Genomic DNA, 17,029 nt, shown 5'->3' with positions numbered 1-17,029 from the left:
AAACTGTCGTATTCTGCACATTTCTTATTCTATCTACATACATCTTATAAGAGTATAATAAATATGTATAATATTGATTAAAATAAGTGCTTCAACATAGTTAACATTGCAGGAAAGTTGATTGTCAAGTCCCAAAACAAACCATGCAATATATTAAACGTTAAGTACTTTGTCAGACTTAATATTTATCTGTAGATAACCCCAAAGCGTTATGCTTACATGTATTTAAAAGAAGACCTTAACCTACAGTATTATTTAATGTTTTAATAAAGTCTAATTAGTTTGTCTGTTTTGCACATCCTCCTATTAATATCTTTGGAGGTCCTGCACTAAATTGTATTATTGTAGAGATCACTTACAGTATCTTCTTGATATTTTCTATTCTATATTTCTATCATTGACCTTCTACTTTCCCCCTATAGAACAGACCTTAGGCAAGGCAAGGCAAGTTTATTTATACAGCACCTTTCAACACAAGGCAATTCAAAGTGCTTTACAAAAATGAAAGACATTAAGAAAAAAGCATTTTAAAACAGTCATTAAAAAGCAACACAATCTACCTGCATTGCAATTACTCTAAACGTGTAATAATGTGCTTTAACCAGTAGGTGGTTTGGGTTAAAAAACTGTCAAGTTTACAGTGTTAACACAATAAAATATACTTCTGTTTCCGGTTTAGTTTACGACGGATATATTTTGTTATTGTTTTGATATTTGTAAAACAAAAGCGATGGAAAAAACCCACAGCAACACAGAAAAGATGGTCTTAACATGAATCAGCGGTCTAGTTAATAAAAAACAATAATATCAAAACAAATGATTACTACTAACTTTATTGTGAAATTAAAACAGAACGGTAAAATAATAGTTTCCGGTCTATTCTGAGGCCCGATGATAAATAAAGAACTACGACAGATGTGTAATATTTAATGCAGCCAAACCATTTATTACAATGCATTAATGTGATGACTTTTAAAGAGTAAAGCAAGCACTGCTGACTAAAGTATGATTTTATCTTTTACGAAACGTTTTTTTTCATATGGAATGCAGTTGGAGGTCAACCAATCACAGAGCTTGAGGACTAATCACGGGGTTTGTCGAGCAAAGCGGAATGATAGCTGAGGATTATGGGTAGTGTAGTGTCTTCTGCCATCCTAAACTCCGAAAAAATACTTGTTTCTCCGAATCGAAGGGGAAAAATAAAAAAGTATTGTACACAATTTAAACCAATCAATGTTGTGTAATTAACAAGGATAATCTGGTGTGTTTGAGTTGATGAGTACTGCAGATATCACTGTTAAATCAATCGACTGTAAGGAGAATACTTACTTCCGGGTGTAAAATCCTCCGTTATCCAATGGGAATGGACGCTCACATTGCCTTTAACTGCTGCCGACATGGACGGATGCGGTGCTTCCCTGAGCGTCAAATACCGCCGCCGATGGGAATACATTGCAATCAGTTGAAAGCTCTTCGCGTCCGTTTATGAAGCTGAAGGAGACTCGGCGCGTCACAACTGCCCGCCAAAGGACCCTGACCAAGCGTCGCTATTGGACGATCAGGGAGTGAGACTGTGTTGTAAATAACATCATATCGGATGGCAAATCTGGATCAGCTCGTTGTAGCCCCGTTTTCAGAGTTTTGCACACGGAGGAAAAGATAGAGGGTTTTATTTTCTGACACTTTGTGAGTTCCCTGGCATGCCGGGGACACATAATTATATATAAAAGATATAAAAAAGTGCATTTTGCATGATAGGTCCCCTTTGCTACTTTAATTTTGGGGTGATAAATCCTCATCTATCCATCTATCTATCCTCATCTTTCTATACAGCTGACATCACACCAGAGTAACAACTCCATTAACTTGAATGAACAACAAAGGCTAAATGCTTAAAGTTTGGGTTTGATGAATATCTGTTGTTGGTTTTGTTTTGAACAACCAATGTTTGCTGCATAATACGTAAGGGATAATGTACAGCGAGTTCAAGATCCCTCCGCTTTTTGCGGGCTCCTGATCTGCCTGTCGGGTGTTCTTTTACCCATAATGACCAAGTCGCTGCACATTATCCCGCTTTTTACAATGCCACATTCTCAACAAAGTAACGATATGACTCCCAATATTAATAGAAAAAGAGATCGTTGATCTCAATGGGATTTTCACCTGGTTAAATAAAGGCTACAAACAAACAATATAAATGCTTTTATAGATTTAGAAAATGTTTTTATTGATTTAAAAAATAGTAGGCTATTATTTATTTAAAATTACATGAGAAAGAAAAATAGTCCGTTGTTACTGTTTGAACTACGTAGCAACGGGAGGAACTGCTTCGATAGCGTTTTTGCGGACCTTTTTGATTACAGATTTGAAAACATCGTTGCTTGCTTTAAAAGTAACACAATTCATTATGTCAAACCTTGGAAATATCTAGATATCCCTGCCCTAATGCCAAAGTAACTGGCAACTGAATATGTTTTGCCGTCTGATGTCTATGTCTGGAACGTTGCGTAAAAAGGAGGGTTTCTGCCCCGTTCTCCGCTGTTTTCTTGTACCAGTTTGAAAAGCAAACTGCATGCACCAATCAGAATCGAGTATTCAACTAAGCCATGTAATAAAACCATATATTGATTTGGCAACACTTAAAGGGTAGGTAATTTTGGAGAATTTGAAAATACACAGCCGGAGAAAATCTGCCACTTCCTTACAGAGCCCCTCCTCCACCACACACAAACGTGCACATGACCAATGAGGGCACGAGATAAATTTGTGCACAAATGGAAGGCTGACAGGCAGGTAGGTCATCCAGTTATTTTAGCCGGGCCGGCTAAAATGATTGGTCGTGCTTTTTACAGTACTACGGCTTCCACAGATGACATTTTTTTATGGATTTTTTGTCAAAGCACTTAAGATATTCATTGCTATCGGGATGTTAAGAGCATTCCATGGAATATAACAAAAAGTTTATTTCGAGCCGGTTTCTCAAACTTACCTACCCCACCTTTAAGTAACTAATTTCTATGAAATTATTTGTACCGTAAAAGTTTTCATTCATTCAAATGATCTTTCAATGAGTTAACAAACACATGTCTTCTTATGCTAGGTGTGCTTTGATCTCAAGCATCCTTGGAGGTTTCACGGAAACCTTTGAGTGTAACGGGATGGACAGTCGCTACGTCAACGTCGTCATTCCTGGGAGACACGAGCACCTGATTCTCTGTGGAGTGGAGGTGTACGGCTCCAGGCTGGATTAGGTCTGAATAGGTTCAAAACGTGTATCAATGACCTTTGATACAGCTGAGGCTCTTGTACAGACTTGTGTTGCAATGATAGCTTAAGCTTCACTTGCTAGCTGCAGATGGATGGGAGTTCGAGCTTTGTATACCTGAGCCACTCCAACACAGAAAGGAATGTGACCTGCCAATCAACATGAACAATAACAGGATAACGTTTTTCCATTCTGCTTTTTTATCGTGCATTTCAACTGTCTCATTCATCAATCAAGCAATCAAGTCAGACCCTAATGGGGACATTCAACTCAATCATGTAACAATTCATTAAGATCATTCAGTTTCACTGAGTCATGTCAGTAATCAGTGTGGACAATCAAAAACGTTTTAATGCTTTTATATTTTTATTGCATCTGTGTATAATATGTATCTTCCTTTTTTGTACTCAACAAGTTGCAGAAATAAAATTATGTGGCGGAAATACGATGCTTTGTTTGTTGTTGTCTTTTAAATAACACACTTCATGCATATACAAATATTCGACATAGCTTAATTGTTTTTGTTGCTGCAGTTTACATTTCTCCAGATGCAAATGCATAAACTGAACTACTGTATTTATTTTTGTCTTGTTTTTCTTAAGTAGAATAAATGGCTATAACTGCATTTGGTTGTGCAACCCTGTGTTGCAGAATAAAAAAAAGGATTTGAGTAACATTTTCAATAGGTAAAGGTTTAACGCTCCATGTATGCAGAAATAAATAAAAAACAACCACATTTATTAAAGTTATATCTTATGCGTAAAAAGTACAAGTTATTCTAGCTTGTGATGATGACACATTTCCTTGCAACCAATTTACACAAAGTTTCAACTTATGAGTTAAATATTCATCTCAATACAGCCGTGTAGTTTCTCGTCAAATGTGCTAGTTATGTTTATGTATTTTGTCTGTCATTTCCTGTTTTATTTTGTATTTACCTCTTGTCTCTCATTTCAGGTCCTGTTTCTTCCTCCCCTTGTGTGTTTTTCCCACCATCATCAGTGTCTGCCCCGCCCCTGATTGTTTCCACCTGTTCCCACTCACCTCATGTTTAAATTGTCCTGTCTCTCCCCTGTCCTGTGTCAGTTCGTCTTGTTTGTTTCCCCGAATGGTCATGCCAAGCCTCAGCTCAGAAAGGATCGCTTTTCTCTCATGTCAGGTTATTTTATTTTGTTGATTTTTGTAGGCTTCAGTTTTTTCTTAAGTTCTCCTTTTGTTATGCCTAGTTTTTTTCCTCCTTGTGAGAGCTTTTTGTTTATTCCAGCACCTACTCTGTTAAGAGGGATTTCCTGATCATTGGAATTAATAAATACATTTGATTACATTCAAGACTTTGTCTCTGGGTCGTGCATTTGGGTTCATCAGTTTGTGTCGAGGTCCTGACAAGCCGTGGTCAACACAGATTTTAACTGCATTCATTCAAATGAACAAACGGCTAATTGCATGCATTTCCTGTTCCTAATGGATTTTTCCTCTGCAAAGACACATTTATTAAAGCTACATGTGTATTAACTCCAACATAAAATACAGTCAGACTCACCGGCCTGTTAATATCTTTAGAAATATTCATATACGCTATAAATTGGCAAGTCATAAGAAGACACATTTATTTCAAATGTTAATTTTTGAAATAAATTCTGTGTATAGCTGCAGAAATAACAACTTTGTGATGAACCATTCCAGTTAATTTTATGTTGCATTGTATCCTTCTATACGTACAAAAATAATTTAAACATTTGCTGATGCTAGCTGGTGGTGCATCCTTCAAGTGTCAAAATGTATTTCCACAACTTTACTAGACCCATCCGTTGTTTTCTGCAGTTTCATCTCACCTCAACATATTGTGTTAATTTGGCCAACACATTAAAGGTAGGGTAGGTAAGTTTGAGAAACCGGCTCGAGATACACTTTTTGTTATATTCCATGGAATGCTCTTAACATCCCGATAGCAATGAATATCTTAAGTGCTTTGACAAAAAATCCATAAAAAAATGTCATCTGTGGAAGCCGTAGTACTGTAAAAAGCACGACCAATCATTTTAGCCGGCCCGGCTAAAATAACTGGATGGCCTACCTGCCTGTCAGCCTTCCATCTGTGCACAAACTTATCTCGTGCCCTCATTGGTCATGTGTGCGTTTGTGTGTGTTGGAGGAGGGGCTCTATAAGGAAGTGGCAGATTTTCTCCGGTTGTGTATTTTCAAATTCTAGCGATATCGAGCCGGTTTCTCAAACTTACCTACCCTACCTTTAAGGTAAATCATATTTCATATAATTATTCATTTATGTCGATCAGAGTGTGCAGAAGTCCATTAGATTTATTATCTTTATCTTATTATGATTAAAGGGGATCACAATCGCATAATATCAAAATCCTCACAAACAATCAATCAAGGTCAATCGGTTTTCATAATATTCATGTAAATCATTGTTGACAGCAATCCATCAAACTTTCAGTGCTTCTCTAGTTTTCCTTTGTATATTTATTGACCTATTCTTCCTTTGTCCTCATGTGGTTTCAAACATAATCGTTTTGTTATGCCTTTTCAGCAGCAATATAACCATCCTGAGAATGCCAAGTACACTCATTACCTTATCAAGCCGGGAAGTTAGGCCCAATGAGATCCACCTGGCAGCAAACCAACAACATCAATATTTTCTAACTCTGGTGTTTCATTTTTATCTGACCAGGAAGTACGACCATATTTTTGTGGAATTGACAATAAACATCAAGTGAACATAGCAAAACTGTTGCGCCATGTCTTATAAATAAGGCGTAGCTTATAAAAGCAAAACAAATCATAAACAAAGTCAAAGTCAACTTTAATGTCAATCTTTCAGTTTGTGTGTACAGACAGAGAGATCAAAGAAATGTTTCCAACAATCCCGAATACAAATATACAAATATGCTTGATACACATAATAAGCCTTATCTACATACAAGGACAAAAAGAAGCCATAAATGGTCAAGCCTCAATAAACGACAGCATGTGTCACGATAAGATGTGCACATAAATATCCCTGTGATGTCCTATTCGAATCACATTCATCAACACAACATAAAGAGCAACTCCTCGTCTTCTTCTGCATAAAGTCAAGGTATGTGGTTGCTGAATACTGATGCTTTTAGATATATAGTTTGAAGGGTTGTTTCATATTTGTGAACTTACTCTGCACTGACATTTAAGGATTCACTCATGTATTGATATTGAGTCATGTAATTAACTTTTATGTTTGTCACCATCATAGCAATGACACACATTTCAGTTCTGCTTCTCCTGCTGGGGACGAGCTCAGCTTACACCTATCGTAAGTAGGATCTATCTTTACATGTAATATCTTTGTTATAAAACATTAAAATCCCCCCGTGATCTGGCCGAAACTGCTTCAAGTACTACATAAAAGAACAATGAGAGATAAGGGCTCTATTTTAGAGGTCTAAAGTACATAGTCTTAAGTGCATTTTGAGTGTGTCCTACTTTTACAAATGTTTTGTTTAACTGCCTAAAACTGGGCACAAAGTAAAGTTCAACGGGCAAGGGGTTTGTATTTAGTCTCTTGATTAGGCTATTTAAATGCGTATTTTGGGAAAAACAATAATTTTGCCAATTTGGAAAATTTGGAAAAGCAAACTGAGGAAAAGGTTTGCATATTCACAAAATGAGACATCAGCCTGAAATGCTGCCGTTTAGAGACAGAGGACCTGAACATGTGGGTTTGAGGCACTGTGTGGGCAAGTGTAACAAAATAAATAATTAGTTGACTGTCATCTGCATAGCTGTGGTAGAAAAAGCCTTGTAAGTAAATAGTAGGACTTTGTAAGCATGAAAGACCAGGGGACCCAGAACCGAACCATGAGGACCCCATAGTAAGGTAGAGACAAAGAAGTTACCCTGTAAGTGTTTCAGAAAGACATGGAAGAAGAGAAACCGGTCTGTAATTCTATAGATAAGAAGGGTTAAGTGGTTTTCTAATTTACTAACATTTCCAAATATACATTTAATGTGTATTTCAACTATCTCATTCACAGAAAATGTTGCCTTGCGTGGAAAAGCCACCCAGTCAGACCGTCATGGGGATAACTATGGGGCTGCCTACAATGCTATTGATGGAAACCGTGAGTCCAACTACTTTGCTGGATCGTGCACCCTCACTGTTGAGATGACCAACCCCTGGTGGAGAGTGGACCTGCTGGAGTCCTACATCGTCACCTCCATCATCATCACCAACAGAGGAGACTGCTGTCCAAAAAGGCTCAACGGGGCAGAGATTCACATCGGCAACTCTTTGCAAGACAATGGTGCCGCAAACCCAGTGTGAGTGATCTTAAAGACTTCATAGTTTATATAGTAGAGGACTATATAATCACCAAAGACGTATAAATAAACATGTGACGTTTGTTATGTGAAATACTGCCTTCTTCTGGCAGGTTATGTGTAATTTCTTCTTTTATACGTTTATACTTTTGAAGTACTGCAGTTTTAAAATAATGTTCTCCGATGCTTCCTCTTTCTCTTCTTTAGGGCTGCTGTAATTCCTCACATCCCAGTTGGCAGGTCTTTAAAAATCACTTTTACCGGACTTGTGGAGGGACGTTTTGTGACTGTGGTTCTACCGGGTTTAAAAAGGATCCTTACACTCTGCGAAGTGGAAGTCTACGGGTACCGTTCCCCAACTGGTGAGGGTTTGGGATCTTACATAAATAATGTGTGATGTGAAAATTGTTCCTGCTACTCACTTGATGTATTACCGCTGGAAAGAGTGTACCCATTAGTTTATGATCTCAATTCTTTGTTTCAAGTCTTCTTCAATCCAGCATGATGTTCAAGTTGTAAAATATGGTCCCAGTAATAGGAAAAAGAGAAAGGATGTGCCAGCCTTTCATGTCACTTATGATTTCTAAAACAGGTCTTATTTTATTTAAAGTTTAATTTGCCAAAACTGAATGACACATTTAGTTAAACTTAGTGCAGTTGTAGTTATATATAACTTTAACTATAGACACAATATATTATAGACTACAGCACAATATTACTTTAATTCCTCTTTTCCAATAACAAATAACTATATGGTAGTTATTTGTTTATATATGGTGGGGTTATCCCTTTTATGTCCTTCATCCTGACGGCAAATTAAATTAAATCTTTTGAGAGTCATGGTGAAACAGAATAATGAAAAACAATCTGCATCAGGAGTCATACATGTTATTGATTTAACATAAATCTTTCTTTTGTTTTTTTGTTGCAGAAGAGAACCTGGCCATTCAAGGAAAAGCCGCACAGTCATCAGTGTATCAGGCTTTCGATGCATATAAGGCCATTGATGGGAATCGGGACTCCATGTCGTCCTCCACGGCTGACGGTTCCTGCAGTGTCACAGACACTGATTTTAACCCCTGGTGGAGGCTGACTCTGCCCAAAACACACAAAGTGTTTTCTGTTAAGATAACCAACCGAAATGAATACCACGAACGACTCAATGGAGCCGAGATCCGCATTGGAGATTCTCTTGTAAACAATGGTGCTGACAATCCCAGGTAACTTACAGCCTGTCCTATAACAATACTAATATTAAAAAGTCACTAAATTTGTATTTAGTTGGAACACGTTTGAGGAACAATTATTCAGTTTTTCTCTCAAGTTTACCCTGGTGCTACATTTTGGATTAAAAATCCTTACATTGCCAAGAAATAGGTTTGGAGCGGGAATACCCTTCATTTATGAATGATTCCTGCAATGTGTTCTGATCTGATCACAGAAATGGACAAATACCAAGGTTGCCAAATTAAAGGCCTGATCGAGGGTCGTCAATTGTGATTCTGTGACATGATTTGAAAACATTTATTTAAACATTACTGAAATATAAATATTGCTCATTATCAAGCCCTAATTAAAAGATCTGCAACCAACATTCTAACCAAGTAAAGCGTAGAAACCTAATGACGCTTTGAGTGCATGTTGAAGTTCAAATGAAAAGCCTATTACTTCAATAAACCCTTCCTGAGGTTAACGTACTGATTTCTGCTTCTTCTACCAGGTTTGCTGTAATCACCAGAATCCCGGCAGGTGAAACTGTTGAGTTCCAGGTTTCCAACGGGATGGACGGCCGCTATGTTTACATAGGTATCCCTGGAAGAGAGGAGTTCCTGACCCTCTGTGAGGTGGAGGTGTTTGGCTCTGCACTGGATTAGCATTCAATGTAATGGATTTGCAAATATGATGTAATGTGTACACAAAGCATCCAAAATAAAACATTGCAACAAAAGTCTGCCTTGACTTTTGCTTTTACACGGGACTTGTACACCTTCTGTGAATGTGCTTGTCTTATCTCATAAGAAAATAACAGATTTTTTTCTATCAATTATTTAAGACCAGTGAAAGCAATGGTTCTGAAGGCAAGTTTTTTATTTTGTAAAATACAGACAAATATTATAAAAGACATCTGAAAGCTTTCTTACCCTACCTTAGTAGTGTGTGTGGCCATATGTACAGACATGTACATGGGACATACAAACAGTGCATCTCATATTGACAAAAAAAAACCTTACTAACCGAGTTTTCTAATTCACTCATTCATCATAACTGATCATTACATTGGGGTCATTAAACCATTATTTCGCTAAGATAAAAAACATTAAAGTTTTGGATTTTAGTGTAATTCACAAATGTTCCACCAGATGGTGCCATAATGTACATATCATTAACAAAAAAAAAAAAGTACAACATTTATTTTAAGCATTTAAGCAAGCAGAGGGCAGGAAATGTGGTCTACCGTCCGCCCTTAAGCATCCAACTGCGGACTCCTGACCCCCAGACACTCAGACACTTTTCATAGATTTAGCTTACCAGGGGCACGCTTGTCTGGCAGTTATGCACATGGGGGTTTTGTCCAAGGCAGTGTGCTTAAGTCAGGGGGCCCGGGGACTCACGTTGCGCATGGAGGTGCGAGCACTTTAACACTTTTAGCACCGGTAGACAGCGGTGCTGATGGGAAAGCAGCACCGGGGACAGCGCCTCACCGGTGATGGAAAGCATCAATGTTGGTGCCCCTGGGAAGCATACAGTGGGGTAAAATAGAGTGTTTACCCAGAAACTGCTGAATCTGTTTAAATGCAGGCAGCAGAGTCACTGCTGTTAGCAGGGTCTGAGACGCACAGACACCCAGACACCCAGAGACCCAGAGACCCAGGGCACATCACCTTGCTGTCTTACCCAGAGAACAGGGCTCTGATCAGGGCTAAAGTCTGGTTAGAAACTGCTGAATCTGTTTAAATGCAGGCAGCAGAGTCACTGCTGTTAGCAGGGTCTGAGACTCACAGACACCCAGACACCCAGACACCCAGGGTGCAGCACCTCGCTGTCTTACCCAGAGAACAGGGCTCTGATCAGGGCTAAAGTCTTGTTAGAAACTGCTGAATCTGTTTAAATGCAGGCAGCAGAGTCACTGCTGTTAGCAGGGTCTGAGACTCACAGACACCCAGGACACCCAGACACCCAGGGTGCAGCACCTCGCTGTCTTACCCAGAGAACAGGGCTCTGATCAGGGCTAACGTCTTGTTAGAAACTGCTGAATCTGTTTAAATGCAGGCAGCAGAGTCACTGCTGTTAGCAGGGTCTGAGACTCACAGACACCCAGACACCCAGACACCCAGGGTGCAGCACCTCGCTGTCTTACCCAGAGAACAGGGCTCTGATCAGGGCTAAAGTCTTGTTAGAAACTGCTGAATCTGTTTAAATGCAGGCAGCAGAGTCACTGCTGTTAGCAGGGTCTGAGACTCACAGACACCCAGACACCCAGACACCCAGGGTGCAGCACCTCGCTGTCTTACCCAGAGAACAGGGCTCTGATCAGCGGTAAAGTCTTGTTAGAAACTGCTGAATCTGCCCATTGCACCCCCCCCATCGCGGGCACCTCTCATGCATAGCTTTCAATGAGTGCCCCGAAGAACCAGGCCGACAGAATCATATCCGAGGCATCAATTCATGATACTCATCCATACTCAACGTGTTTTATGGTCAAAGGAGGAGAAAGTAATAGAACCGGGGTAAAGCAAAGAAAGGGTCCGAAAATAGTGCCTCATGAGCCCGCCAGAGTCCCCTGTCAACTCCCCTTGCATTCCTCCAGAGGCACATTTGTCAGACTTAACTTTTGTGAGAACCAGGCAAAAGGGGTGAAAATAAAAAAAGGTATCCAAAAATAGTGCCTCATGACTCATGACAGTCCTTTATGCTATATAGTTGACCGCAGGTCATGGAGAGTAATACGGTATCCGTAGACCTTTGTATGAGGCATCTTTATTTACTTAACAGATCTTCCGCCATGATACATACATGCGTCCAAGATGCGGGCTTGCATACACCCTCTCACTCCGCGGCCGCACCACATCATTAACGTCCTGATAGTATATGTGCGCGGCACTATATACTACATCCTCCTTTCTTACAATGAAAGTTGCATATAACATTTGCTGTAGTAAACATTCTATAACGGTCTCAATATTAACAGTGTTCACTTGTTAACATAAGAATATATGAAATTATATTTTGTATGAGGGAAGGATATCTCTATATATACATTTACTGTTTTGGAACATTAACATGTCAACTTAGAATCAGTGTATATCACTCCAACATCCTGTATATAAACAACACACACAACCTTACTCTTCTCTCTTTTTTTTTTAGCAAATAGAGTAAGGATTTTAACGTGTTAACTCTGTCTTAGCACAACCTTTAGCCTGAGCTAATTAGGAAATCTTTGTATCTCTCAGGTGGTCGAATAAGTCGGCCACATCTGGTTCTTCTTGTGCTCTGCGGTGATGACATTTCACATTCAACAGTCTCTGATGTGTCTGCATCTGGCGTGCATAGTTGATTGTCTTCAGGTAAGTCAGGTTCTGGGTCCATTTGGGCGTCGTGTGGTGTTTTCCTCAGATTTCTCTTGTTGCACCTGTAGTGCTGACCTGAAGATGTGACGACATCATAGGAACGTGGCTCATCTCTCTGTGCAGTGACCAAAGCTGGACGCCAACCCTGTTCAGTTTCCATGTGAACAGTACTTCCTGGTTGCAGCTCAGGAATCGGCCTCGTTCCTCTGTCATAATACTGCTGCTGCCTCCTCTGTAGATTCTCGAGAGTCGAGTGAACATCCTTAGGCACAGCAGGCTGAAGCACCCTGGTGGAGCTCGGTAAGGTGCTCCTTAGCACTCTCCCCATGAGCATTTGTGCGGGTGAGTATTGCATGCCTGTTACAGGTGTGTTTCTCAGGATGAGCAGGGCAAGATGAGGGTCTGTGTTCGTTAGTTGTGCTTTTTTAAGAACATGTTTAACAGTTTGTATGGTCCTTTCAGCCAGACCATTGGACTGTGCATAGCCTGGGCTGGAATGAGTGAGTTTTATGCCCCATGATTCTGCAAAGTTCCTCATTTCTTGACTGGCGAATGGGACATGGTCACACACTATCTCTTTTGGTATTCCTATCCTGGAGAAGACTGATTTCATTTTCTTAATGACAGTGTGTGAAGTCTTGTCGTTAATGTTAAGCACCTCAGGATATTTTGACAGGTAGTCGACCATCAATAGGAATGATTGTCCTTTTATTTCAAAGATGTCAGCCCCTATTTTGAGCCAAGGAAGCTCAGGAATGTCGTGTGAGATCAGAGGCTCCCTCTGGTTTCTGGGCTGGAACTGCTGACATGTCCCACAATTCTCGACCATTTGTTCTATCTCTCTTGACATACCTGGCCAGTACCAGTGCCTTCTGGCAAGTGCTTTTGTCCGCTGCATTCCTTGATGAGCCACATGTAATGTTTGCAGCATGTCACTTCTCATCGAGCTCGGGAGGATTATTCTGTCACCTGCAAACATTATCTCATCTATTACTGACAGAGTATGTCTGATAGGCCAGTATTGAACCACTTTAGTGTGTACTTGTTTTCTGTGTCGTGGCCAGCCCTGTCTGTGTGTTTCCTGCAGCAGCTGTAGTATTTCATCATTAGCTGTTCCACTTTTGAGCTTTTGCAGCATCTCAGTGCTCAAAGCGTCTGTTGGCTCCAGAGCATAGACAACTTTCTCATCTGTGATGTCATCAACTGTTGACTGTTCATCATGTGTGACAGCTCGTGAGAGTGTGTCTGCAATCAGTAGGTCTTTACCTGGTGTGTAGATGACATTCAAGTCATATCGCTGCAGCTGGAGGAGCATCCGTTGGAGTCTGGAAGGAGCTGCTCCAAGCGGCTTTCTCAGAATGCTTTCCAGAGGTTTGTGGTCTGACTGCACATCCACTTTCAATCCGTACACGTACTGATGGAACCTCTTAACAGAGAAGACAATTGCTAACAGTTCCTTTTCTATTTGAGCATTCTGTTTGTGTTAGTGCTCTTGATGCATAGGCAATTGGGTGGCCCTCGTGCATTAGACATGCCCCCAAACCATCTTTGGATGCATCTGCCTGTATGATGAGCTGTTTCTTTGGGTCGAAATAACTGAGTATAGGAGCTGTAATGAGTACGTCTTTCAGTTTTTTGACTGCTTCATCATGTTCGTGCTGCCACAGCCACACACTGTCTTTTCTCAACAACTGTCTCAGTGGTGCTGATATGGTGGCCTCACCTGGGATGTACTGAGCTAGGTATTTTACCATGCCCAGCAATCGCTGTAGTCCTGTTTTGTCAGTTGGTGTTGGCATGCCTGTGATAGCCTTGATCTTAGCGTTGTCTGCTTTAACACCCTCTGAAGTGACAGTATGGCCCATGTAGTTGACACTGCTCACCTTGTACTGTATCTTGTCTTTGTTGAACTTTACATTAGCCTCCTTTGCTCTGGCTATCACTTTCTGTAATATCTCATCGTGTTCTTTCTCTGACAATGCAGCAATTATCATGTCATCTGCAATGATGTGGATCCCTTGGATATCTCCAAATGTCTCACAGTTGCGTTGCTGGAAAACCTCACTTGCTGACTTGATCCCAAATGGAAGACGTTTAAAGCGGTATCTCCCCCAAGGTGTGTTAAATGTGCACAGTAGGGATGACTCTTTATCTAGCTTTATTTACCAATATCCATCTTTTTCATCCAGCACTGTGAAAAGTTTCTTACCAGCTAGTTTGCACAGAACTTCATCGGCCGTTGGAATGGAGTAGTGCTGCCTGAGTATAGCTTTGTTTAAGTCACTGGGATCCAAGCAAACCCGTAACTTTTTTCTGTCTTTTTTTTCTGTGATCACCAGGCTATTAACCCATGGTGTAGGCTCAGTTACCTGTACAATAACATCAGCTTGTAACAAGTCATCGAGAGTGTCTCTCAGTCTGTCCATTACTGCCAGTGGTATTTTCCTACAGCCATGTATGACAGGTGTGGCCTTGGGGTCAGTGTGGATGTGATATTCTCCAGCAAACTCACCTAAACCCTCAAAGACAGTTGGGTGCTGAGCTATGAGCTCCTCTTTTGTTGTGGGATGTTTCACTTCTATTGAGTCAAGGTCCACTCTTTTCACCAGGCGCAGTTCTTCACATGCCTCGTTTCCTAATATGGAAATGGATGAGTGCCTGGAAACATAAAATGTCAGACTTGCCTGTGTTTTGGGAGTGGAGCATTTGAGTGTTACCACCCCTTCCGGCTTCAATCTCATCCGTCCATATGCCACCAGCACTGTCTTTGTAGGCTGTAGTTTGAGGTGTGTTCTTCTTTCACGTCTGGCTTTTCGGGTCATCGATGTGAATACTTTCAGTGGCAGGACGTTGGCGTCTGCTCCTGTGTCCAACTTAAACTTGACACACATGCAGTCAACATTTACATTAGAATGCCACGACTTGTCACCTTTAGACTTTAGCTGATCAATGTTCACTGTCCCAATATATAGGGTGTCTATTTCCGGAGAAGCATCATGTACTGTCTTGTGATGTTGGGCTTTAGCTGACCTACACATTTTTGCATAGTGATTCTGTTTTCCACAATTATGGCAGGATACTCCGTATGCTGGACACTGTCTTGGCTGGTGTGATTTACCACATTGTTTGCATGTTTCATGTCTTTGTCCCATGTCTTGTGTACGTTGTATAGGCGGTGTGCGTGTCTTTTGTCCTTGTCGACTATTCTTGTGCACTGCAAGTACAGACATCTCCTGGGCTGCTGCATTCATAGCTAGCATTTGAACTTTGGCCGTCTCAGCAGCTCTGCAGGTGTCTATGGCCCTTTCTAATGTGAGATTAGGTTCTCTTAAAAGTCTCTCTTTCAGTCTCTGGTCATTCATACTAAACACAATCTTGTCTCTGATCATGTCATTTTCTGTGGTATAACATTCACAATCCTTGCTCTTTTGCTTGAGCTCCGTCACATATTTCTCAATCGTGGTGTTACCTGACATAGGATGTGCCCAAAACTGATGTCTCTCAAACACTTTGTTCTTCTTTGGCAGACAATAGGCTCTGAATGCTGCTAGATTATCATTAACAGTCTGTTCATCTTCTTCTTCACCTTCATCTTCACCGTGTGCGAGGTCTAGCGTGTTGTAAACGTCAAGAGCCTCCTCTCCTTGTGCATGCAGCAGTATGGCCACTTTAATCTTCCTGTCCTTACCGTCTGCACCACTCGCGGTCATGTAGATTTGGAAGCGTTGTTCCCATCGTCGCCAGTTTTCTCCCAAGTTGCCAGTGAGTACCATTGGAGATGGTAATTCGAATCGATCCATCTCTCTCTTTTTTCTTTCTTCCAAAAAATTGCAACTCCCGCTCTCTGGGGACCGCACCTGTTAGCTAGGCTTTAGGCTAACAACACTTTCATCTGTTTATCTCCGGCAAAATGACGAACTGGACCGACTTCTGACACCATGTAATAGTCCTTTATGCTATATAGTTGACCGCAGGTCATGGAGAGTAATAAGGTATCCGTAGACCTTTGTATGAGGCATCTTTATTTACTTAACAGATCTTCCGCCATGATACATACATGCGTTCAAGATGCGGGCTTGCATACACACAGCATCACTCCGCCGCCGCACCCCATCAGTAACGTCCTGATAGTATATGTGCGCGGCACTATATACTACACTACTGTGGCTTAAAGTTTGGATTTGATGAATATCTGTTGTTGGTTTTGTTTTGAACAACCAATGTTTACTGCACAATAAAACAATATATTGATTTGGCAGTACTTAAAGGGGACCTATCATGCAAAATGCACTTTTGTACGTCTTTTATACATGGATATGTGTCCCCGGTGTTCCAGGGAACTCACCAAGAATTACAGTGCTTGCCTCGACGGGGAGGGATTGCATTGAATTAAAGCAGCGGGAGCAAAGGCTTGCCTCGGGGAGGGAGAAAGAAAGCCACAGCGGAGAATACACAGAAGGGTAACCATGGTTACCATATGCGCGGGAAGTCTTCTTCGCTGCTTTTGTGGCAGACTACAGCGCCACTTACAGGCCTGGCATATGTACTACAGCGTCTCCAGCGCTTTCGAGCAGCAATGGCCGGCCGTGGCCCAACCCCACATTCCCCTGATAGGTGGAGAGTTGGCCCAATAGCCGTAGCGCCACCGTCCTGACGTCAGGACAGTGTTCAAATCTGGATCAGTTTTTATCAGATCGGTTGCAGCCCCTTTTTTAGAGATTTGGGTATGGAGGAAAAGAGAGAGGGTTGTGTTTTCTGACACTTGGTGAGTTCCCTGGAACACCGGGGACACATAAATATACATGTCAATGTGATAAACTAAATCCTAGTTAACCCTTGTGTTATGTTCACATTTCGCACCCTTTGGTAATGTTCGGGT

At 40.9% G+C, this 17,029-nt stretch overlaps 1 protein-coding gene across 1 annotated transcript; it reads left to right on the top strand.

Moving 5' to 3' along the window:
• The first annotated feature begins 6,511 nt into the window (after nucleotides 1-6,511).
• On the top strand, nucleotides 6,512-9,511 carry LOC117494777 (pentraxin fusion protein-like). Its single transcript, XM_034145737.1, has 5 exons — nucleotides 6,512-6,572; nucleotides 7,294-7,579; nucleotides 7,787-7,941; nucleotides 8,511-8,799; nucleotides 9,300-9,511. Exons 1-5 carry the CDS (start codon nucleotides 6,515-6,517, stop codon nucleotides 9,451-9,453), a joined length of 942 nt encoding a protein of 313 aa, XP_034001628.1. The 5' UTR covers nucleotides 6,512-6,514; the 3' UTR covers nucleotides 9,454-9,511.
• The last annotated feature ends 7,518 nt before the right edge of the window (nucleotides 9,512-17,029 follow it).

This window comes from Trematomus bernacchii, unplaced genomic scaffold (assembly GCF_902827165.1).
Source record: "Trematomus bernacchii unplaced genomic scaffold, fTreBer1.1, whole genome shotgun sequence".
NCBI classification, from domain to species: domain Eukaryota; kingdom Metazoa; phylum Chordata; class Actinopteri; order Perciformes; family Nototheniidae; genus Trematomus; species Trematomus bernacchii.
Note: the sequence above shows the minus strand (reverse complement) of the source record. Positions and strands in the feature narration are given on the sequence as shown.

Bases quoted from the DNA above. Each gene is read 5' to 3' on its own strand.
- LOC117494777 (XM_034145737.1), top strand. From the start codon at position 6,515: ATGACACACATTTCAGTTCTGCTTCTCCTGCTGGGGACGAGCTCAGCT. The intron at 7,942-8,510 runs GTGAGGGTTTGG...TTTTTGTTGCAG, and splicing joins CGGGTACCGTTCCCCAACTG to AAGAGAACCTGGCCATTCAA. The intron at 8,800-9,299 runs GTAACTTACAGC...TTCTTCTACCAG, and splicing joins AATGGTGCTGACAATCCCAG to GTTTGCTGTAATCACCAGAA.